Source organism: Dermacentor albipictus, chromosome 1 (genome assembly GCF_038994185.2).
Source record: "Dermacentor albipictus isolate Rhodes 1998 colony chromosome 1, USDA_Dalb.pri_finalv2, whole genome shotgun sequence".
NCBI lineage: Eukaryota > Metazoa > Arthropoda > Arachnida > Ixodida > Ixodidae > Dermacentor > Dermacentor albipictus.
This window is the reverse complement of record NC_091821.1, coordinates 276,497,964-276,521,676: the sequence shown is the minus strand read 5'-3', so window position 1 is coordinate 276,521,676 and position 23,713 is coordinate 276,497,964. Positions and strand designations below refer to the sequence as shown.

Sequence of the window (23,713 nt, the reverse complement as noted above, 5' to 3'; positions counted from 1 at the left end):
TTCACTCCCACGTATGTGAACATTTTCATGGGACAGCTTGAAGCAGACCTGTTGAAATACTACCCTTTAAAACCCCACACCTATCTTCGTTACATCGACAACATGTTTGTAATATTGGAACACGGCACAAGCGCGTTAACAGACGTAATTAGCCATTTCAATTGCTTTCACCCGAGTATTAAATTTACTGCTCACCACTATCCTAGTCAGATCAACTTCCTGGACATGACGGTCTACATAGAAAATGGAAAACTGAGAACGACACTTTACCGGAAGCCTACAGATAGCCAGCAATATTTAGACTGCAAGAGTCATCAGTTGTGACACTGCAAGCAAGGAATTATTGTTGGACAAGCGAAACGAATAAGAAGAATCTGCAGCAAAGACCATGATTATATTCATCAACTAAATGACCTTAAAACAACGCTGGCGGATAGGAACTATCCCCAAGTTGCTCTCGATAGAGCTTAAGATGTCATGTCAAGATTGGAGAGACCGTCGGAATTCGCGAAGAAACAGCCTACAACAGAATCTGACAGACCGCCTGCCTTTATAACAAAATATTCTAATGCACTCCCAAACATAAACAACATCCTACGAAAATACCACCCAATATTATCAAGTAACGAGCATCTGAGAAAAGCATTCCCGGATGTACCAAGGGTTACCTATCGCCGTAACAGGAACTCTAAAGACAAGTTAGTGCATGCAAAAGTCAGCCAACAGCATTCCCCCGTAATAAAAGCATGTTGTCGCTCCAGGTGAAAAACCTGCAGGCACCTTCAAAGTGACATTAAAATTAAGAGCACCGCAAATAGTTATACACACGAAGTCAAATCTAGCTTCACTTGTACAAGTTCGGATGTGATTTATATGCTTAAATGTTACTTCTGTAATATATCGGTGAAACGGGACAATCAATGAACGTCAGATTAAACGGACATCGCGCGGACACAGCTTTTCAACCAACCAGGTCATAACTTTGATGAACTTAAACTCTACATCTTACAGTCAAATTTCTGTTCTGAACGAGAAAAAAAAAATACAGAGAATCATACCTTATCCATAAGTTCAAGACATTGCAACCAATAGGCATAAACGTTTTAAAGGGAGCTTTAGAATCTATTTGCTATGTAAAATTTCAAGCTATAGGCAACAACACTTAGTTTGGTTTTTTGGCGTATCCTTTCTTTTTCCTTTCCTTTCCTCTTCTTTTTTTTTAGCAGGCGTGTCAGACGCCATCGACACGCCGGCTAACACGCGTGCGTTGACACGTGGTTGGCAGACGGGGGCGAAGAAAGGTCAGTGGCACTTGATTACATCGTATTCATCAGAGATGTACCTGTTTGAGGCAAAGCTGTAGCAATGTAGGTAACCATCACTGTCACATCACCAGCCTTGTGTTGTGCGTGCACAAAAATTGTGCTTTGCTCTGTTTCTTGCAGCAATAAACCAGTTGGCAGTTGGTGCCTTGTGTGTGCGTCTGTTCTTTTATGCATCCCATCTAGCAACCAAAAACCATGCTTAATAGGAAAGGAGAATTGACTAGTATGAAATAAATGGACGGATGTTGCATGAGTTTCCGCACAACAAAAATGTGCTGGCCAAGTTGGAAGGGCAAGCTCACAAATAGTGTTCTGCATTCTGGGGTAATCTGATAAAAGCCAAAAAGCACTCAGAATTTCAGGGCCCTAGTTGTGATCAAGTGATCATGCCACGACAACATTTGAAGAAAGAAGCGTGAGAAGCTGAAGACAACAAAGAACAAACTCGTTGCACAATCTGCTCATCAAGCTGAGGTTCCTAAGGAAAAATCCAAACAAACTGTTCCCACTAATTAAGGAACTGAAAGCTGAGCTTTTTGCTTGATGTGTATTGTATCCTTGTGTCCATAGCATTCCATCAACTTAGTAGTGGCTGCAGGTTCTGCTAAGTCAATAGAATAACGCATCTACGACAACCTATGTGAGAACATTTACTGTATGCTTGCCATTGTAACGACAAACAGAAGTGCTGTGCAGTCATTAACAGCTTCTGAGAGTACTACGCTGCTGTTGCAGAAAGGTGGAGCCATGCCATACAGTCAAACATTCCTCACAACGTGCACTACACCAGCGAGTCATTAGGGTATCGCACTGAAATTGTGAGCCCAAATGTGAAGGCAGAACAGCCAGCAGCATTCTACATGGATGAGCAGTTGTTTTATGAAGTTTTACCACAGGGGCACAACACTACCTTACCAGCATGTGAGCTCTCAGAATACCAGGCATATGCTGTCCAAGAAGTTATTGAGCCCATAGTTTTCTGGGGGATGCACAACCAAGACTGGCCCGTGCTTTTATATATAGCGGCAATGCCAGTATGCCCTGCTAGGATTGATAGGGTGTTCTCAATGTTTTGCTCCGTAAATCGTAAACATCACACTCTAATGACTAACTACAACATTGGTAAATATGCATATATGTAACAATATAATGAAACCAGTAACATCGACACTTACTTTGGTATATTGAATTTTCATTGTACTACTGAAATTAGACATTTTATGCAAATAAGTACAGTTATCAATGGATTTGTCTTACACAGAAGAGGCAATAAATATTTTTTAATTATCAGGCAATAAAAAAAAACTAATTTCAATGACAGGAAAAAAAATTCATTTAGTTGAATTTGAGAGTCAGCACCCACTCCACCGCTGTGGTTGATAGTGCTGCCTGTAGTGGACCGATGCTATCAGTGGACTGTTCTCCACACAGTTTAACCAATGCAGCATCAAAATACATTTGGCGATTTAATTAAGAGGTGTGTTCGCAAGCAACCGCATGTAATTCAAACATTTGACTACCTGCGCCCACGGCAGTTTCCAAATGGAAACTTTGGCTTTGTATTTGGCTTTGTATTCGGTCGCGGCGGCAGTGAAATTTCGTTATATTGAAATTGCTTATGAACACAGTTCATTATATTGAAGCTTAACATAAATGGTGTTCCCTGCACAGAACACTCTAAAAAGTTAAATTATTGTTATATAGAGAATTTCGTTGTATCAAGTTTGTTATATAGAGGTTTAACTGTATTACAGTAGATTGTTATGGTGAAAAACCCTTGTGCTATTATAAATGTTGACTGTAAATAAAAAAGGTTCTTGTGGATATACTGCACTTCTTTTGCAATCAAGGTTGTTCTTAGTTATGGCAAAACTAAAATATGAATAGCACTTCAAAGTCTGAAAAACATTGAATTTCGTTGTGATATAAAAAAAAGCTCCAATATCCTCCAATTTCTGAGGAAAAGGTAAACTTCCAAAAACACCCCATATAAACTCAGGAAATGCAAAACTCTACTGATGACACACTGGTACTACCAGCAATGATGCATAGAGCTGAACTGATTCTCATCACACAGATGTGAATGGTTGAAAGGAAGATGCTGAAATGGATGTGTAAAAAGACAGCTTGGCAAAGAAGTGTTTCCAACAACTAGAGACACTACAGCAAAGTTTCAAGAAGGAGAATCATGCGGCCACTTTGCGAGAGCGTACCATTTGTCCCAGTGCACATATAAGTCATTCACACCAAGCAGGACTTGACTGTCTTTGTGTCCACTTCCAAGTTCCTTATCACTGCCTCATAAGTGCAACAATCATACAATGTAAAATCTGCACATCTACACTGTGTGACGTAGTAGTTCTGCGGAAACCCGCAAGGTGAAGAGAAGTAATGAATGAAGGGAAAATGAGACATCCACCCATTCGTAGCAATTGCTACAAAGGAAACCCATACGGGTTCCTCGAAAGAAAAGCCTCATGGTTGAAGAAAAATTCGTCCTGTTCCGGGACTCGAACCCGGGACCACCGCCTTTACGGAGCAGCCGCTCTACCATCTGAGCTAACCAGGCGGCTAGCAGATGGCAAAGCGAAGTCGAATTTGTCGACAACACGAAGCAAAGGCAAGTGTTTGACGTAGTAGTTCTGCGGAAACCCGCAAGGTGGAGAGAAGTAATGAATGAAGGGAAAATGAGACATCCACCCGTTCGTAGTAATTGCTACAAAGGAAACCCATACGGGTTCCTCGAAAGAAAAGCCTCATGGTTGAAGAAAAATTCGTCCAGGTCCGGGACTCGAACCCGGGACCACCGCCTTTCCGGGGCAGCCGCTCTACCATCTGAGCTAACCAGGCGGCTAGCACATGGCAGGGCGAAGTCGAATTTGTCGACAACACGAAGCAAAGGCAAGTGTTTGACGTAGTAGTTCTGCGGAAACCCGCAGGGTGGAGAGAAGTAATGAATGAAGGGAAAATGAGACATCCACCCATTTGAGCAATTGCTACAAAGGAAACCCATACGGGTTCCTCGAAAGAAGCCTCATGGTTGAAGAAAAATTTGTCCTGGTCCGGGACTCGAACCCGGGACCACCGCCTTTCCGGGGCAGCCGCTCTACCATTTGAGCTAACCAGGCGGCTACTCCTTGGTAGTTATCAAAATTCCTAGTGTCTACATATAATCTCTGCCAGCAAAAATTATCATTTTATCATGAATTTCCTATTTTCAATCACTAGAGATTGTCATTACTAAAAAGCCAACTATGTATGTAAAGGCAGGGTCGAAAGCTTAAGGGATGCAAGGATCCAAGTAAAAGAATATTTCATGGGCATGCAGCCTGAATTTTAAATGTTCTACCTGTACTAGTGTACGCAACCAACACAGTGTTGTACTGTTTTAATGGCTGCAAGATAAAACCGTGCTATTTGACTCTTTCATGGAACCTGTAAACTTTTAACCCTACCCATAAATTCAACTTTCCAGTACCTTTTTTTCTTTTAAAAACCACTCAAATCAAGAACCTCCATAATTAAAAACAGAAGAAACAGTGTGAAGAGCCATGAGCTGGTGCCAACTTGCCTTTGCCACCATGGATGGCCACTGCCTCCACACCTTTGAGCAACAAGTACTCATGAATGGCATCCACATCTTGTTTCTTTTCAGCAAAAATAAGAACCTGCAAGGCACACAAAATAGTCAATTTGATATATAGTGCTGCAAGAAGATCTCTCTGAAGACATTTTTTGCCTTGTTGGTCAAAGTGACTAGTAGCATTCAGCCCTGAATGGAACAGGTAACCAATTTTGAACATGGTACAAAAATTGTTTCTAACAGAAAAGAAAAAGCTATATATATACATATGTAGAAAGAACAAAGCAAGGCACACAAGTGTTACAATGGCAAAACACCCCCCAGTAGACTGCCACACACTCTTATCACAGGGATACAAAAATAAGGGAAAAAGAAAAATGTCTCAGCCATTCAAAGAATTTGATGAGGCAAATGTGCACATTTTTCATTTGTACGAACACACTACGTGAGCCTCCTTTTGCGTAAAGTATCACGCGGAATCCACTTTTCACACACATTTTGCGCATAAATCCCTAAATATGCCACATCATCAGTGGCGTACCAACTATGTATTTCTCGTGGGGGGGGGGGGGGGGGACCACAAATGATTTGATCTCTCTCTCTCTCTCTCTATATATATATATATACATATACATATATACATATATATATATATATATATATAGACACACACACACACAGTCAAACCCACTCGTAACAATATTCAAGTGCCACGAAAATTCCACTGTTATAACATAACCGATATTGTTGTAACCGGGTTGCATGACAAAAAAAAAGGGGGGGGGGATGGCATGGCTGTTTTGAGAAAACTATAATGGCAGGGAGGCCAGTTCTCCTCCCGACCACTTTCCTCCGTCCAGCTTCTGATTGTGTTGACTCATTTAACTGTTTAACTCTGCTTCCTACTAGCTGCAATCGCATGTTGTTAACAAGCCGCGGCTGTTGGCATTCAAGAATCACACTGCTATAACAACTGCAGGCAAGGGTCACGAGCAGTAAGTGACATACGAGCTCTGTCGAGGCACCGCTTCAGTGGCCCCAAAAGGCACCTTTTAAAAAATGCAGGAAGGTTGCAGCAGCAGCATCTTAGCTTGAGAAATCCAGAAGAAACGCTGGGACGAGGTCGCCACAAGCATCTCGCCGCGTACTTCCCGCTGACTTGCACGAGAAAACCGAATGTCTGTCAGCCTTGCTTGCTTTATGCGAAACTTGCCAATACCCTTTTAGTCATGCAGCTGCATCCAGGTGTTCAACGTAGTGAAGCGGAAGGTCCTAAGTGAAAACAAGCCCATGAGGGACTGAATCATCATCTACAGGACCTCCCACGGGGCAATATTGAGGCAGCCTGCCCGACCGCGTCAGTGCTGCCATCGTGGCCATCACTGTCGCTATCCGATACAAGCATGTTCACGACGATCGCCTCATCGGTTAGAAGCACTTCGTTTCCAAACCTATAGCAGTGTGCTTTGTTTTCAACGACAATGTCGTGCACTGCCGATGATCAGAGGGTGGATCAGCCATGTTCCGTTTCGGCAGCGAGTCAAATGTGGATGAGAAACTACGTGGCCAGGAACGACTTTGACACAACAAACAAAGACAAGCACAAGTGACTTCATCCGTTAGCTTAATTGCACAGAATGGGGGCCCTGCAAGCAATCTGGGAGCAGTGCCGGCAGCACTTGGGGCGGTCTATTCGCATTTCGGAGGGTGGTGCGGCGCAGAGCTATGGGCACAACCCATTCGTCTTCGAAGGGGTGGAAGGGCAATGGCAGAGATGCACGCGAGGCGGCAGTTGGGGTGGCAGCTGATCGTGCAGCAGCTTGCATTTCACTTTTTCTTTTTCAAGGATTTCGCGTTCCATTACCTTTCGGCACTGGCACCGAGCAGCTAGACTTCATCGTTATAACCAATAATAAGGCATGGAGACATTGTAGCAAGCAGGTTATTTCTCCATAGAAAGCATACAAAAGTTGATGGTGCAGCAGCTTTTCATTGTTCTAACTGATACATTGTTAAAACCAGTATTGTTATAAGTGGGTTTTACAAACAAGTGAAAGAGCATAGAAATGCGTCAGTCAGTTATTTTTATATTTAACAGACATATACCTATTTATCAATCACATGTGGAGAAACACGAGGGCCCAAAAACAATTTGAATTTTCATGTATTTGTTTCAACTATACAAAATCTCATGATGATGCCGGGACAAAAGGCAATGAATGCCTGAAGAGGTCCCGGATCCCGCCTTGTAGCAGCAGTACAGCACACATAAAAATGCACATTTGATACAAACTATTTCAATAATTAAACAAAGAATTGTACTTGGTGTATAAGTCTACAGCATATCGCTAGTTTAGGTAATAGCATTGTCAAGGTTATGGATAACTAAGTACAATAATCAAAATGACTTGCAATATTCACAAGAAAAAAAATACAGCAGATCAATGTGTGCGAACTTGGAGAATTACAACCCAATTTCCAGTGAAGCTGTTTCTTTGAAACAGTTACAATAAATGTTTCAGTTGTCTATAAACTCTAAAAAGTTGCCCTTATATTATTGTTCAGTTTGACACCCATGCAATGCTTTGGAGCATTTCTTGTTGGGAATTTTTAAAAAGCCAGTAATTTGTCAACATACAAGTTACTTCGCCCTAACATTTACCATGGTGTCTTCCTTCCCTCTATCCCCCCTCTCCCCCCACCACAATTTTCGCTTGATTTGATATTCGTTGAGTCCACAGTTCTCCCAGGGTAGCAGGATAAATTCTGCTTTCTTGGTGAAACACATCCATAAAGCTCCAGGTCGCTTGCATACATAATTTACTACAAATGTCATAATTAGTCCCCTGTCTTTGATGTTTACATACATATTGCCTAGAAGGGGCCCTTTTTTTTTGCCAAGTACAAACAAAGTGTCTTGTTTAGTTCACTGAGAACATCGCGAAACATTTCATGCCATAAGGCACACCACTAGTTGGGCGCGGCTAATTATAATACTTTATCCAAACCTCCCCCTCGCCCGCAGCTTGAATATAGTAAGCTGACTGTTTTCAAAAACACATATAGCTTTCCCAAAAAATTGGGCATGTTGCAAGTAGTGCAAGGTGACATTCATAAAGGTGGGAACTACCCAGAACCAGGCCTTCTCCACAACGCGAGCGTGTATGCTCAATCCCACGCGTCGACTTTTACAGCGCCTCCCGAGGAGGCACAAAAGACAATCCTTGCTGCCTAAGTAGGTGATACGTAATGAAGAAAGGCATTACTTCCGTGGCCACTCCATTAAAAATGATAATTTAGCTTTAGCTGTAGTTTTGTTAGACTTTCAAGCATGCAGCCGAAAGTGCCCGCTTTCAAAAGTGGGGGGGGGGGCAAATGGTGTACTTTGCCCCCCTCAGCAAATACGCCTATGCACATCGTGCAAATAAAATCATGGGGAAGCATGCATTTTCAAGTAACTGTTTGCAATTTTCAATATTGCAGCTTCCTGTTACATACATTTTTTTAATGCTGTATATAGCAGTATCTGTAGAGGGAACACTGAATAAACAAACAAAATTCTAGGAACACAGTCTTTTTATAAATGCTTGTTTCCTGTCTAGATCACATTTACCTTTTTATTTTTTCTTTAGCCTCCATGAAGTAATGCTAGTTTGACATAATTAAATATGCAATGTTTGATTTAGTATTTCATTTTTATCTTGTTAATTATTTCACATAGCAGTTCCAGCTGCTCTGACTGCACTTTATCCTTTTTCCTATGTTTATGAAAAGTAAACAAAAAAATTTGTTGGGACAAAATTCAGCAACCAAATTTGATTAATCATTTTACTGGTCATTCCACTATTCTTGATCGTTTGCTACAAATCCAATTGTAGTAGGAATGTTTATATACAGTGGAACTCCCATTAAGACGAACTTGGTTAAGCAGAATTATCACATATAACTAACAACATTGGAACATTTGTTTGGTTTTCCATAGACTCAATGCAAAAAAAAAGTCCACTTAAGACGAACCACCCCAGAGGTACTCTTCGGTTAAGACAAACATTCGAAGTGACTGCCACACTACCAACCCTGGAGGCTAGGATGCCTCGATGCACCGCGCCTGGGAGCATGCGCATCAAGGCACCCTACTGAAGGTCTGCAGCGCACCTAGCCCATGGAAAGAGGCAAAAACGAGGAGGAAAGAAAAAGTTTGTGACGTTTCACTTAGTGAATGCAGGTGACACGCAAGCGTACGGGTACTAGGGTGCTAAAGCACACACGAAAGTATCGGCCCTCAGTGTGCCTAGACGCCTACAATGTCCACATCACAGATTCTATTCAAAACAGGGCTAGTGTGGCAATGCCATATGCAGCAGCTGCCCAGAGTAGAACGCCCCCTTGCAAACATTCGCTTACTAACTAGATTGATAAGCATGGTGTCAGTGCGGACAGGCAAACAGGAACACATCACACTTGATGACTGCGGACGCTCGCTGTCAGAACGCTGGTGTGGGGAATCGCAGCAGCAGCAGCGAGTGAAGTGACCTTCATGATGTTATCGCTTCAACACAAACTGAGTGGCGAGAACACAGCGCACACAAAGCTACAAGCTATCGGCCCATTTAGACTGTGTCCCCAAAGCAGATTGCTTTCAAGATAAAGCCTGCGCGACCTAAGTACAACACCCCCCTCCCTCCCCTCCCTTGGTGCTATGCGTGCGATGGAAGATGGCGCGATTCTTCCCCATTTCCTCCCTTGCGCATAAAGATTGAGTGGCCATCCTTGGCTCACTGTTGCACGCTTTCACTTGCACACACAGTGTATACAGTACTCAAGGACAATGTTATTACGAGACGAATCAGGTATGTCCGTATCGCAAAGAAAACCTATAGCAACTGCTAGAGGAGGTCAACCCAGCGTGCCTCTGCCTACCTTCCTCCTTTGCGACGCTTCGCCTCGTTTCTCCTTCCCCACTTTGCTCAATGTCAGCTAGACTTTCCTCTAGGTGGTGTTGCTTTGCCAGGCAGTCAGCGTACTGCTTCATACTCTCGCTAGCTCAGAGCCTGCACCGATGAGCTGTGAGGTGGCAGTTGCCTGCCTGAACTCTCTCCAGCAGCACGAAGGTACAGAAGGATTTGAAATGTCCTTAGGTAAGATGACATCGTTTGTGATTGCTCGCTGATTTGCACAGAAACGACAAACATCCATCATGGACTGGATGAAATCAAGGAAGAGTACCCATTTGAAGACATTTTTTTTGTTAAGTTCAGATAAATGAATGCTTTTTATATCGTTTTTCTCCCACTGTAAGTCTATTTCATTTACCATTTTGAAGTAAGATATTTGGATGTACCTGGTGATGTTGCCAATTATTCTTCTGATAAGATGAACTTCTGATAATACGAACAAATTTTCATGGTCCCTCCGAGTTCATCTTAACAGGGAGTCTACTGTAGTTTGTTGCTCTGCAATTCAATTTGATTGATATCCAAATAATGACGCACCATGTTTGCACTGAAAGCTATCTTGGGATTTCATATGGGCAGCTTGGCAATAAAAAAACTAGGCCATAGCTTAGCACCACTAACTCTCTAAGTATGCGATACCATACTCAGAATGTGATGATTGTGACATCTCCACAGCTGCATCTGCATGCGTCCAGGCGACTTTGCACACTTTCATTTATCAAAGTGATGTTTCTATACTTCATATCTCTTACAAACTTGCAATTTCGGGCACACTGTGATGCGCTTGCATATGTTGAACACTTTTCAAGTCTTATGTTAGATGCTTCCAAAGTGTGTGAAGTCCACCTACAATGCCAGAATACTGGCTGGTGTTATAATGATAGACTTAGGGTGCACACATACTGGCTAAAGGTCTCTGCACGTAGCCATTTGTTTGTAAGCCCATAATTACTGAGTACACAACTTCAAGCAGATACCATGAGCAAGGCGAATAAAAGATTTGCAAAGTCCTTGTCATCTATGAAAGTCTTAACACTTGTGTTGAGAGTGTCTTCACTTTTGCTGCACTGCAATGAGGTCAACTTATTTGGTACGAGACACTGCAATCATGCAAGGATGGTGGGCAGATTATTCTAGAGAAACTGGCCACCCTGTATACGTAATGCCTCATGACTTCGAGCGTAACGGAATCTTGGAAAAACGCTAACATAATTCTAATCAATCAGAAAGGAAACGGCAATAACTTGAAAAATTATAGACCGATCAGCTTACTGTCTGTTGCCTACAAAGTATTTACTAAGGTAATTGCAAATAGAATCAGGAACACCTCAGAATTCCGTCAACCAAAGGACCAGGCAGGATTCCGTAAAGGCTACTCAACAATAGACCATATTCAAACTATCAATCAGGTGATAGAAAAATGTGCGAAATATAACCAACCTTTATATATAGCTTTCATTGATTACGAGAAAGCGTTTGATTCAGTCGAAACCTCAGCAGTCATGGACGCATTACGCAATCAGGGTGTAGACGAGCCGTATGTAAAAATACTGAAAGATATCTATAGCAGCTCCACAGCCACCCTAGTCCTCCATAAAGAAAGCAACAAAATCCCAATAAAGAAAGGCGTCAGGTAGGGAGATACGATCTCTCCCATGCTATTCACAGCGTGTTTACAGGAGGTATTCAGAGATCTTGATTAGGAAGAATTGGGGATAAGAGTTAATGGAGAATACCTTAGTAACTTGCGATTCGCTAATGATATTGCCTTACTTAGTAACTCAGGGGACCAGCTGCAATGCATGCTCACTGACCTGGAGAGGCAAAGTTGAAGGGTGGGTCTAAAAATTAATTTGCAGAAAACTAAACTAATGTTTAACAGTCTCGGAAGAGAACAGCAATTTGCGATAGGCAGCGAGGCACTGGAAGTCGTAAGGGAATACATCTACTTAGGGCAGCTAGTGACGGCGGATCCGGATCATGAGACTGAAATAATCAGAAGAATTAGAATGGGCTGGGGCGCGTTTGGCAGGCATTTTTAGATCATGAACAGCAGGTTGCCATAATCCCTTAGCCCTTTCGCTGTCGGACCTTTCTGGCCGTGACGCACCCCCAGTGTCGGATTGGTTTCAGGGAACGAGCATAACAGGGAATGAACATAGCAATTTATTTTTGAATATAATTGGTATACAAATAACATAGTCAATGCAATATGCACATTTCAGTGTTCTGCAGCTGTTGTTAGTAAACATCATCATCATCATGAGCCTGACTATAAAATCCGTTCAACATCCGAATCTGACGATGCGGAACCCTCTTCCTCGCATGCGACTCTGTCCGAGTCCGAATCCGAGCTCGGCTCGTATTCTGAATCGGAATTGAGCCACCGCTCCAATGAGCAGACGAAGGTCCCGCGCGCTCAGCCATCCGAAAGTAACCGCACGCAGGGAGGAGGATGCGCTTTCAGTCGCCCGCACAAGAGAAATGGGATGTTGCGTGAACAAGAAGACAGAGGGAGATGGAAAAAGGCTAAACAAAGTTCGAAGGGCTTTACGTTTACTGCTGCAAGTCGGAAGCGAGGGTGCAGCGAGAGAGCGAAAGCAGCAATCGAGTCACTCTTTTCGGAGAGGCAACGGCACGTGCACCTGAACTTGACGCGCCGTAGCAGACACACCAACAGAAGAAAAATAAAAACCTTCAAACCAGCGGAGAAGGCAGAACAACCCTTGAAACCATAACCACATGCGCGCGACGCATGATCCAGCGAACGCGGATCCACCGCGCCACTCAGCAAAGAGAAAGTGGGGAGTGGCAGTCGCACCGTTCTCTTCAATACATGGATTCAGACAGGTCGGGGCGAATATACGAACTTGTAGAAAGAGTCAACAGATAGCGTGGCCAATCCAGGAGCGCCAGCTTTGCGCTCAGGCGCGAAATTTTGAACGCACGATAGAGAACGTACCGGTACGTCAGTGACACTGCGGGGGCGAAGCGCGATGACGTACCCGTACGTACGTGACAGCGAAAGGGTTAAGAGAAAAGTTTAGAACAGCTGTGTCTTACCAGTACTCACGTACGGGGCAGAAACTTGGAGGCTTACGAAAAGGGTTCTACTTAAATTGAGGATGATGCAACGAGCTATGGAAAGAAGAATGATAGGTGTAACGTTAAGGGATAAGAAAAGAGCTGATTGGGTGAGGGAACAAACGCGAGTTAATGATATTTTAGTTGAAATCAAGAAAAAGAAATGGGCATGGGCAGGACACGTAATGAGGAGGGAATATAACCGATGGTCATTAAGAGTTACGGAACGGATTCCAAGGGAAGGGAAGCGTAGCAGAGGGCGGCAGAAAGTTAGGTGGGCGGATGAGATTAAGAAGTTTGCAGGGACAACATGGCCACAATTAGTACATGACCGGGGTAGTTGGAGAAGTATGGGAGAGGCCTTTGCCCTGCAGTGGGCGTAACCAGGCTGTTGCTGATGATGATGATGACTGCAATCATGGTGATGATATCGCCTATTCTTACTTTGTTTTCTCATGTACTGTTACATTAAGACTTCACAAAAATTCGTTGTCAGTTTTTAGTGATGTGTTTGCCTATTCTCGACTTGACCCTGTTTTTATGCTTTTTCCTTCACATTGTAGGATGTGCCGACTGGCCTAACTCAATACACTTCCACCAGCAGATTCCCCTTCAGCACTTTTGGTTTGCTGGGAACTAGTCTGATGTCTGACTGAGCAACACAAGCCCCCCTTTGCAGCAAACAAAGTCTACTTATGACTGAGTAGACTTCCTGGGAGTTTTCTTCTGTGGACCACCACCCCGGTGCCATAGCACTTGGCTGCACCTGTCTTTAGGACATGTTGGTGACCCATTATGACCAGAGTGCAGAAGTTCTTTTTGCATGTTGCAGAAGGGGCACGAACTACGTTTTTCTCCAGATAGATTTTGACAAGCCACTTCAAGGCATGTTAGCCTGTAATTCCCATAGCACACAACTAGACAAGGTATGCAAGCTGCTGGTACATTTATGCATTTGCTTTTAACAAAAAAAGTAAACTGCAACCATACATCTGGAAATATAACAGCCAACTGCAACACTAATACCACTATAACATTTACATTCCTACTTCATAAGAGCCTATAAGGGCCTGTAGTATACAGTTGAACCACCATATAAGAAACATGTATATAAGAAATTATTGGATATAACCAAGTAAATCTAATAAGTTTATTGCTGATCTCAGCATGTAACGAATAGCATAAGCTTAATATACTAGTGGACATAACGAAGGTAGTTCTTGTGGGAGATGATTTAAATATAAAGTGGTTGAACTGTATTAAACAAACGCTGATAACACAGGTTTGTCATTGGTATTTACATGTTTCTCAATATATTGTTTCCATTCCTGGTAAGGAGCTTTTCATAATGCACTAGCACATGACAGAAAATAAATCAAGAACTACAGTGAGAAGCATGCATTCCTGCATGATGCCTGCCAGTCTACTTCACAGTCCTGGCACCCCATTGATGCTACGGCAACACACCCGGATCATTTTGCTGAGTTGTCCCAATACAAATTGCTTAAAACGCAGAGCCCATCTTGTGCTGCACTCACTGGTGGTGCTGTTTTCTGGAGTGTTTCGAGCAGGTGCACAATCTTGGCCTCTTGCTTGACATACTCGACTTCCTGGACCACATCCAAGCTGGCTGCCCCTGCCCGCCCTACATTCACTGTAATGGGTTTGACCAGGGCACTGCGGGCAAAGTTCTGGATCTTCTTGGGCATGGTGGCCGAAAAGAGTAAGGTCTGTCGCTGGCCCTGCCAAAAGCAAGGTTCAACACATCATTTCCAATGGTGTAGCAGTTCTCAATATCTTTATAATCGTGCACTTTCAAAGCATACTTATAAGGACTCAGCTAAAATTGTTGTCAACAAATAATGAAAGTGGTAAACAATTTCAGCAGGTTAAGGTTTTCAAATATGTTCTACACATCCTCCTTTCTATACTTCCTTTCAGTGAAGAGAGCTAACGCTTGCTTACCTGCAAGAGAGAATGAACCTGAGCAGTCCACATAATAAACCCACCTATATAACCATTTTTCATTGAAGTGCTAGCCATTTTAAGACCACCACAACTGTAGAACACAGCAGAACTACCACAGAGTTTCATCCTAACAGTAACTAAGAGGAAATCAGTGACAGCGTCTGCATGCACTGCCAGTATGACAGCTATTACAGTGTGGAAATGATATAGAGTCCAAGAATTTATCTAGACTCGTCTTCATGGCTCTGAATAACTATGTAGTCCCTTATTTGTTGAAACAAATGTTGTCATTGCAAATTAGCTGCAGAGTAATCTATGAGCCTGTTTAATACTGAAATTTCTGCTATCTGACGGCTTTCAAAATATTCCAAAAAGTATTTTATAGAAATTACCTATGGTGCTACTGCCCAAATGTCATGCATATATCAGATTCAGAATCAGCTACCTAGATTCAAGAGTCATACTCAACAGGCAGCGAAAGCCCATGTCTCCACAGAAGCTTGCTTCTGTGATGGTGAGATGCAATTACAACGGTGTTTTAAATATTTTTCTGTACATGCTAAACAGACAAAAATATCAAGTGCTCTATTAAACATCGCAAATTTAAAAATGCAATCTAACTGCTAAATCTGAGCAAAATGAAGGCAGCGATGTGTGACAAGTATTCCTTTCAGTATGCTAAAATAGAAGTGCACGTCACAGTATCTCTTAGCACAATTTTTTATGAGCGATACAGCTCTATTAATAACACAGTCTTGTTGTATTGACATATAGAAGTTCAGACTACAAAATTATCCCATGTTTCAGGAGATATTCTTGAGATGGGAATCCAATGACAACCATGGCTAATGAAAGCATGCAGCTGGCACCAATGCAAATAGAGGACTACTAGCAAGATGGCGGCCCATAACCGAGAGATAACTCGCAGATGCACATGAGGGGTGGCGATATCGGTGGCCAATTGCAAAGCACTTTATTCCTCGTCTTCCACATGGTGCTCACTTTTTTACATGAACAAATTGATAACTGTACACTGAAGGTGAAACCTAATTTTGTTCCCCTGTTTTTCTTGTTTGTGGTTAGAATTCATATTTACTTTTGACTATGTAGCCACCTTTAAATGCATGTTTGCACTGATCGGGTGTGCATCCTTCGATGCAAATGCAGTCAAAGTGGGCACAGTGCAGTGGCACTAGTGCCGATCAAAGTTGCACATTTAAGCCAGCAGCATCACAGAAGTAAGAATGTGTGCACTTTTCATAGTGACCTGAGACAAGAAAGGCTTCAGTGCAGAAACAGGATGGCAGTGAGAAACACACAGTGCTGCACTTCTCGCCTCCCTGTTCCCATGTAAGATGAAAAACCGACTAGCTGAGATCCCCTTTAAGTGTTTAGGGTAAAGCTTACCGTAACCTAAGTTTCCCAGCTGTCAAACACCTGTTTAAGCTGCTTCTCACTGCATTACAGACATATATTTTAGTGTGTCCAAAAGGCGTCGAGATAAACATTTCAAACATGGTCGTACTTAGGGCAACGTCCCATTTTTCGGAATCCCTAAGGGCCGCGATAACGTCAGAAAAATCGGGTAGTCTGAAAAAAATGCATGCAAGCTTAAGCCTTTTGCTGTCCCCAAGGGCTCAAATCGCCACAGGCACATTCGAAACAGCTCTGAAGGCCTGCGAGTACACTTATTAGGTGTACCGGTACTCGTACTCTGACAGGAGACAGCGGATGCATGCGTGTATAATTAAAGAATACGTAGTGTGTTCCGTGACAGTAGCCCCTTTCCACTCTTAGAATGCTTCACCGCAATACACTGCGTATGCTTTATCGCGTAACACCGCTGTATTGCGGCGTAGCTGACTTTCAAAAACCGACATTACGCAACGCAGGTAATTTAAGCGCTTCGAAGTCATCGGCGAGGATGATAAAGGCGAAGTGGGCGCCATTCCAGACAACGGCGAATTCCTTCAATAAAAAAAAAATTCAACGATTACGATACTTCCTACTGCGAAATTTGAGCGGAGGAGGAGGAGGAAAAAAAATTATTCTGGTCCTTTACAAGATTCAAGATTCATTTATTTCTCCAAGAGAAAAAGGCCGGGGACAAAAAGCTGCCTTGAAGCAGCTTGACGGGGTCCGGGGCCCATTTACAAAATGGCAGCAGTGAAGAGAAAAAAAAAAGTACAATTTGACATACATCATGAATCAAGGAACACAATGCAGAATTTCAATTAAGCTTAATGCAATACAAAATAAAAATTCAAATATACAATGCACTGAGAAGTAACAAAAAAGCATAATACAGCGTTATAGCAGAAACAAAGAGTAAAACGTAATTGCATTTCAACATTACGATATAATATATCAAGTTCAAACAATACATAGCAGCATTTCTTTTTATACAATGGAAGAAAAACACTATTAGCCTAATTTGGGTTTGAACCCACCACATGCTCAAAAAATTGCTGAACAATTGTTTTTCTGTTTAGGTTCATATTTTCTGTGTACCATTTGTGTGTGTTAAGGGTGTTCGGAACCAGGAAATGCAACATTTGGGAGCCATACGTCGTGCGAAGTCGGGGTAGATGCCATTTCTCTTTGCATCTGGTGCTTGTATTAGTGTGCGTTTGTTACCTGCCTAGCTGTTACCTGCCTAGCTAGTCCCATGTTGGGACCGGGAGGTCAAGCCTCCTAGTCCTATCACGGGCGTACTGGATAGCCAGGACTTGAGGGATATGATCGTGGGATCTAATCATTCCTAAAAACCGATTCCGGCAAATTCCAGGGCCGAGCGACTCACACTCCCAGAGCATACGTTCAAGCGTGCATATCCCTCCTTTTGCATGCTTTGCATATAATATTAATGTCTGCATTGTCATACCATGCCTTTGCTTGTGCAGGTAAATAATAAGACCATGCTTGAAATTGCCTAAGCATAACTGCTTGTGCTCTGTTTAGCCTATAGTGAGGGGGTGCAAACTCCTTCCTTCCCATGTAGTAATGTTTTGTAATTTCATTGTATGTAATGAGCGTATCTCTCAGCTCTATACGTATTTTCATTTCACGATATATTGGCTGGCGTGGACAGTCGGTCTCGTGCGGCACGTTGCAAACGGAGCGAAGTGTGGGGCCACTGCCTCGCTAATCTGGAGATCGCGAGAAGCCGCCGCTGACAAACCTCCCGGACGATGGATGGATGGAAGGTAGGTGCGTCCCCTTTGAAACGGGGTGATGGCAGTTGCCACCATGCTCAGCTATTTATTTTTGTTTACCTGTGTTGTGTTACTAAATTCGCCATTTTCTTTAAATACATCTTCCTACCCTTTTAACCTTGTCACCTCTCTGCTTTTGAGCCACCAATCCTCCAATCGCCTTTTGCTAATTTCCACCGCATATTTATTTACATGACTATTGTTATCTCTGAACCCTAGGGCCTCAGGAAGCGTGACTGTGCCCGCATCAGCATCGGGATGGATACCATTACATTTGAGTATGAGGTGTTCTATTGTTTCTACAGATTTACCACACACAGTACATGTGTCTTCTTCGTTAAATTTCTTCTTATAGCTCCGCGTTCTAAGACATCCTGACCTAGCTTCAAAGAGTAGGGCACTGCCTCTTGAGTTATCATAAAAAGCTTCCTTCCTGATCTGCTGTTTCCAGTATTGATATAGTTCCACACTATGCTTCTTTTTCATTTACTTTATCCAATTTTTACCTTCCGCATTTTTAACCTGTCGTTTAATGCTCTGTCTTTCTTCATCCTCCTGTCTGGCATACTTACTGGTTAGCTTCCTAGTTCTTTTCCGCCATTGTGAGTCAACGCTCTTTCTGTATAGGTATTTAAATACCTTAGCTGCCCACCTGTTATCGTTCAATTTCCTCAGGCGTTTTTCGTATAGGATTTTACTTTGAGCTTCCCGTGCTTCGAACGATGCCCAGCCCATATCCCCCTGTACTGCTTCGTTTGTGGTTTTCCTGTGGGCACCTAGTGCTAATCTTCCCACAGCTCTCTGATTTACTTCTAGTCTCGACTGAACCTCTGCCCTTAAACACAGGACCGCATTTCCGAAAGTAAGTCCCGGCACCATTGCTCCCTTCCAAATACCTCTCAGTATCTCATACCTGTTGTACCCCCACAATGCCCTATGCTTCATTATCCTGGCACCTCTTCGCCCTTTTGCTGTGAGAGACTGTTCGTGCTTTTTCGTGTACATCTGCCCTTTGTTTATTCATACCCCGAGATATTTGTATTCGGCCACTCGGGGTATTTCATGGCCTTGTATTGTAAGCTCCTGATCAGTTGTATCATTGAAAAACATCCCACCAGACTTAGCTGCACTAAAACTGAAACCTAAACTGTCTCCTTTGTCTCCACAGTAATTAACCACAGTTTGCAAATCTTCCTGGCTATCAGCTAACAGTACAATATCGTCCGCATACATTAAACCCGGTAGTCGTTGCTCAACTACCTTTCCGCCTAATCTGTACGACAGATTATACCCTAGATTGCTTCGTTGTAACCTTCTTTCCATACTTGTCATATAAAGCATGAACAGCAGCGGTGACAGAGGACAACCTTGCCTTAATCCTTTGTGTACCTCGACAGTTGTCGTACTCTTAATTCCTTCCCATGTTATTTCAACATTATGTTCTCGATATATTTCCTGTAGAAAATTAATTACCTCATGACCGATACCTTCATCTTTTAATATGTTTCACAGGAGTTCCCTATTCACGTTGTCGTATGCACAGCTTATGTCCAGGAAGGCTAAATACAGAGGTCTATTTTCCGCCTTAGCTATTTCTATGCACTGGGTAAGTACGAACAGGCTATCATCTAAGCGCCTACCACTTCTGAACCCGTTCTGAAGTTCTCCTAGTATTCTATTACTTTCTACCCACGACTGCATTTTTAATTTCACCACCTGCATCGCCAGCCTATACATAACTGATGTTATCGTAATTGGTCGGAAGGATTTTATATTCTTCTTATCACCTTTCCCATTATAAATCCAATTCATTTTACTCAGTTTCCAGCTGTGTGGATTTTGCTTAATTGTTATGATTGCCTCCAATGCTTTTATCAGCGTTTCCTTGATTCTTGGGCCAAGTTCATTAATTAACTTGATTCGAATTTCGTCTATCCCTGCGGACGTGCATTTTGGAAAATTTGCTTCTGCCTTTTTCCAGTTAACAATGGTCAGTTCTAAGCTGTTCTAAACACGATACATGCTACTCCGGCGACATCTCGTAGCCACCAGTGCCGCACTACGCTTTTCTTCTCGCGCTTTTGCCACACACCCCTTCGCTTTCCGCCTCATGGTACCGCTGCGCCCTCTTCTCCGCTTTCCTCCTCGCACCTTTTCTATCTCGCCGCTTTTTTTTTTTTCATCCCCCACTGCGCGCCTCGTTCGACCTTATTTTTCACTGAGCTTGTTCGCTCGTTTACGCCGAGAACGCCGATGCTCGCCACAGCAGTGGGTGCCTAGCGCTCTAATACACAGCACAGAACAGCAGAAAGCTCGCGAGCATCAAAGCAACTCTGCCTAATGTTGCCGCGGTGGCCATGGCTGCTAGTGGATCAGCGTGCGACAGTGCTGGTTCGATGCTGCGAGATAATAGAGAATTTTAGTGCAACCGGTATTCTGGCAAGCGCGGACGGATTGCCGGTTGAGCGGGGGCGTAAATGTGAGCGGCCAGACTGGTGGCGCCAGCTGGTGGCGCAAAGCTCAACCGCACAAATACAATGCTAACTACTATATTCTGCTTCGCTGCTGGTGTAAAGTTTCGACAGCAGCGTAATCATGTTCACAATTACGGCGCTGCCGAAAATTTGCATCAGCAACGAAGCAGGACATAGTGGGTTACTACAGCTTTAGCTCTGTGTTTGTCTGGTTGTACTCTACGCCACCAGGCAGACAAGTTTACGCCCCCACAAATCCAGCAATCCGCCCAAACCGCCCCCGTTTGCCGGAATAGCGGACAGGCTAAAAGTCTCTAATAAAAATGGTGGCAGTGGTGGCTTCTATTACTGCCATTTCGAACCTGCGGTCATGGCTAAAAGTATGGAAAATTGGACCATCAGGAATGTCCGAAAAATCGGTCGTTGACTGTATTACACATTTAATACGCACACTTTGAAGATTGCAATAGAGTGTTTTAGTTCAGCCTTTACAGTTCGCTCCGCTCAGAGTTGCCCCGCTAAGCCACAGCGGAGCGGCAGGCGATTTTCACATTTTAGTTACACGTTCAGTGTAGCGGAGTGGACATTTCACAGTTGCAGCATCCTCTGGCCAAATTCAGCGTAATAGAACAAAATAAAAACACCCATTGATAACTTTTATAAAGTAAAACGAATATACATAACTTATTTGTCCATAAAGTATCTAGACATGCGCTTGTAATGCGTTACCAGTCCATATTATCTAGTGGAAAATAAAGCACCCTCTTGGGGAACACCACGTGATAACCAGTGAGGTTGCTGTCCGCATGCAATCCAATCTTTTCTGACGCTAATGCTACCCAACGCACTGCACAGTGCACACCGCATCCTCCCACAAAGCAGGGTATTCAAATGGGTCAGCACTTGCGACTTGTAGTAAACATAAACCTTCTTCTATGCGAAATCGCATTTATGGCTTGTGCTGCGCAGACGAACATAAAGGCGCGGTTGAAGTGCACAGCATGGTCGAGAACATGTCCCAGAAGGCAGCCATCTTGGAAAGAGCGAGGCAAGCGAGGTGCCTCAATGCACGCACGAGAGAGGGCGCGCACATCGACCACCCTCGGCAGTGAAAGACGAAAGCGACGCTCCACTCAGGCAGCTTGTAAGCGGACTGTGTTTGTCACTCCGCCAATCCACTTGCGGCTAAGCTGAGGGCGCATCTGTATTCACACTTCTGCTCTGCTTAGCAGCTCAGCGGACTGTAAAAACACCAAACTAAAACACTCTATTACCTCCCACCATGAGCCTGCAGAAGTCATGCCAATACATTATTGAGCATGAATTTGTTTTTTTAGGGCATCAATGCAAATAACATTTTTGCCAAAGAATTTAAAATAGTGAATAAACCCAAGAGTACAACAGTCTTTTCTGGACAAGGATTCCTTGCACTGACTCCCCTGTTAACAAAAGCCATTAAAGGTCCAACTGCAAAAAAAAAAAAAAACTCGCTTTGGCTAATTAGTTCATTATAAACTAGAGGTATATACTACTGAACCAATCTTGGAAAAGCCCCAGGGCTGGCAATTGTATCTTGTTAGCAGCCTTTAAACAGCACCTAAGCAAATGACGCGTGAGCCTGGTGGCGTCGCTATGACGCAAGTCCTAGCACACCGCATCCGAGATTTTTCAAGTGTGCTGCGGTTCCCAGGCATTCGAGCTGGCCACGCGCCTGGAGCTATGTTGCCGACAGAGACCAATTAGAGCATGCAAGTTGTCCAAGCGTCTTGACGGCTAGCGGGCTTGTCGTGGCACCCCATGGTAGCTGGGGTATCTAAGCTATGTAGGAGACGCAGCTACGTGCGACTACTGGAGTATGTGCACATGCGCTCCAGTATGGCCATGCTAAGTGGTGTGGACCAGCTTTGTACTGTACCAAGGGACGTATACTCGGATGATCACTTTGGTAATTGATCATGTATTTTTTTTTAATAATAATTTTTTTTTTAATATATGGGGTTTTACGTGCCAAAACCACTTTCTGATTATGAGGCACGCCGTAGTAGGGGACTCCGGAAATTTTGACCACCTGGGGTTCTTTAACGTGCACCTAAATCTAAGTACACGGGTGTTTTCGCATTTCGCCCCCATCGAAATGCGGCCGCCGCGGCCGGGATTCGATCCCGCGACCTCGTGCTCAGCAGCCTAACACCATAGCCACTGAGCAACCACGGCGGGTGATCATGTATTTTGATCACTTTGGTAACTGATCATGGTAATTAATCATGAATCGACTACGCCTTAGTCTCATGAATGGTCTATGAACGACTAAACCAAATGATATCATGAGAAGCCAAAAAGGACACCAAGGACAACATAGGGGAAATTACTTGTACTTACTAATTGAATTAATGAAATGTTGAATTAATGGCAATGAAAGTGGATGAAAAAATTACCGACGATTACGTTACTTCCTAATGCGAAATTTGAGCGCAGCAAATAAGCTGTTTCACCTTTTCGATAGATTGAGGCAAAGAAATCGAGCAACACATGTATGCGCTATCACAGAATTTTTTTTTTATTTTTTCACACGTATTCCTTTAACAAAGACTGCACTAACAGTTCTTGACAGTCATGAAGGAAGCTTTGTGGTCGGAGAAATAGACTGATATATGTTCGACTTGGTACACCAATGCTTGATTCTCAAAGACGAGATCTATACAAGTGCCTCGCGAGGTTGTCACAGCCGTGGGACGCGTTACGAGTGAGAGGAACGGGATGTTCTCCCGCATAAGTGTTAGGAAATTGCTGTTTGTCTTTATGTCAACATTAAAGTCCCCCACTGCTAACATCGGTGTGGATCGATGGACGGTTAATGCGAGTTGCAGGAAGTGCACGACGTCTTTCGTGAGTGCGGTAGCGGACTCACGAAAGCGGTATCAGTCGGTCGCTGCTAGCGCTGGGGGGATGAAAGGGGGGCGGAGCTGGTTACGAGGCCGACGACAACGCCGACGACGACGCGAAACCCAGGAACGGACGCCAAAGAGCCATTTGTGTAGCCAGCCCTCCTCCACAGTCTCTCCTCCTCCCTTCCATCATCCTCCCTCGCCCGGAGAGCCGACAGCGCGCA

The 23,713-nt window shown here is 43.5% G+C and overlaps 1 protein-coding gene across 1 annotated transcript in view; it reads right to left on the bottom strand.

The window, feature by feature from the left end:
- Window positions 1–23,713, bottom strand: part of abs (ATP-dependent RNA helicase abstrakt) — a 214,526-nt gene that overhangs the window by 33,125 nt on the left and 157,688 nt on the right. The window contains exons 11-12 of the mRNA XM_065440624.1: window positions 14,486–14,689; window positions 4,897–4,993 (exon numbers count right to left, since the gene is read on the bottom strand). Coding sequence (XP_065296696.1) covers window positions 4,897–4,993; window positions 14,486–14,689 — 301 coding nt within the window. The remainder of the gene's footprint in view (window positions 1–4,896; window positions 4,994–14,485; window positions 14,690–23,713) is intronic.